The sequence below is a fragment of the Papilio xuthus genome, unplaced genomic scaffold, assembly GCF_000836235.2.
Source record: "Papilio xuthus unplaced genomic scaffold, Pxut_1.1 DF825646.1, whole genome shotgun sequence".
Taxonomy (NCBI): domain Eukaryota; kingdom Metazoa; phylum Arthropoda; class Insecta; order Lepidoptera; family Papilionidae; genus Papilio; species Papilio xuthus.
This window is the reverse complement of record NW_013533003.1, coordinates 2,259-3,856: the sequence shown is the minus strand read 5'-3', so window position 1 is coordinate 3,856 and position 1,598 is coordinate 2,259. Positions and strand designations below refer to the sequence as shown.

At 42.4% G+C, this 1,598-nt stretch overlaps 1 protein-coding gene across 1 annotated transcript; it reads right to left on the bottom strand.

Moving 5' to 3' along the window:
• Positions 1–243: 243 nt before the first annotated feature.
• On the bottom strand, positions 244–987 carry LOC106125934 (uncharacterized). Its single transcript, XM_013323356.1, has one exon. The coding sequence runs from the start codon at positions 985–987 to the stop codon at positions 244–246; it is 744 nt and encodes a 247-aa protein (XP_013178810.1).
• Between the last annotated feature and the right edge of the window lie 611 nt (positions 988–1,598).

The following is a 1,598-nucleotide window of genomic DNA, read 5'->3' as shown; positions in this document are numbered from 1 at the left end:
CAACTCGTTGCACAAAAAAATTTATTACATGCGAACGAACTGACAAAAACAAGTGACAGTCTGCATAAATATAGTGTGATAGACACTCGTTAATTTGAATATCGAACTTGATCCAAAAAGGTTTTATACTGGGTGGCGCAAAAGTAAAGACCCTATTTGGTTCAGCTATAACATTTTTTCTAAATTAGAAAACTAGATTTAGGTTTTTTTAAATGTATATTTGTGCCATTAAATTTCGTACCATTAGGATTTAAAGATGATGTCTTTTAAATGGTGACCTCCAGAGTTGATACACATTTGAGCCCTATTTATGACATTTTGCATAACTTGCCGTAACACTTCCTGCGATATGTTCGTTATTTCTTGACGAATGTTTTCTTTTAGAGCTGCGAGAGTCTGTGGCTTGTTCACATACACCCGAGATTTCAAAAAACCCCAAAGAAAGAAGTCTGGACTGGTCAGATCGGGTGATCTTGCAGGCCAAGGCAAATCGCCAAAACGAGAGATAACTCGGCTTGGAAAAGCGTCCCTCACTAAGTCCATAGTGTCGCGCGCTGTGTGTGCCGTAGCGCCGTCTTGTTGAAACCAGATGTGCTCCAGCCCCAATTCGTCCAAACTGGGTATCAAAAACTCACGTAACATGGTTCTGTAGCATTCTCCAGTGACAGTTATCGCATTGCCTCCAGCGTCTTCGAAAAAATAGGGTCCAATCACTCTGTCAACACAGATGCCACACCATACAGTAACTTTTAGTGGGTGTAGAGGTGTTTCTTGAATAATGCGCGGATTATCAGTGCCCCAGAACCGAGTATTCTGCTTATTGACATGCCCTGAGAGATGGAAATGCGCTTCGTCACTCATAACCAATTTTGAAGGAAAATCATCCTCTTCAAGGTTGAGGTTTATGACGCGCTGGCAGTAATCTAGACGAGTTCGGTGGTCAGCAGGCAGCAGTTGATGAGCCATTTGAGTTTTATACGGGAACATCTTTAAGTCTTTCACCAAAATACGCTGCAGGGTCCGTCTGGAAATGCCCAATTGCGTGGCACGTCGCCTCGTTGATGTTTCTGAACACTCTTCCACATCTTCGCGCACAGCATCGATATTTTCAGCTGAACGGTCTGTTCTTGGTCTCCCAGACTTAGGTCTATCCAATGTTGAGCCAGTTGCTTCAAGGCGTGTGGCAAAGCGTCGAATTGTGCGACCAATCGGTGCCGGACGGTGGGGAAATCGTCGACGAAATTCACGTTGTGTTCTTATCACTGATGAATTATTCCGTAAGAACATTGACACAATTATTCCACGTTCTTGGGGAGTAAAACGGTTCATGTTTATTTTCAGTGTATTTTACATTTGTTCACTACACAATTTTCAACAACAGAATGACAGAAAATATCATATAAAAAAAAAAGTATTTTCTTTAGTGCCAGTACTTTTGCGCCACCCAGTATATATGCACTTCTAAGAACTTTTTGATTCACCCTCGTATTTGCCATTGATGTTGAGTCTGAAGCTCGTCGGTTGCGGACGCTGACCGTAGTCCGGCAGTTATCAATTATAGTAGCAGTCTCGGTAGACAAAGGCTTGCAATGGTCAAG

Coding starts and splice junctions, on each gene's coding strand:
- LOC106125934 (XM_013323356.1), bottom strand. CDS start 987: ATGTTCCCGTATAAAACTCAAATGGCTCATCAACTGCTGCCTGCTGAC.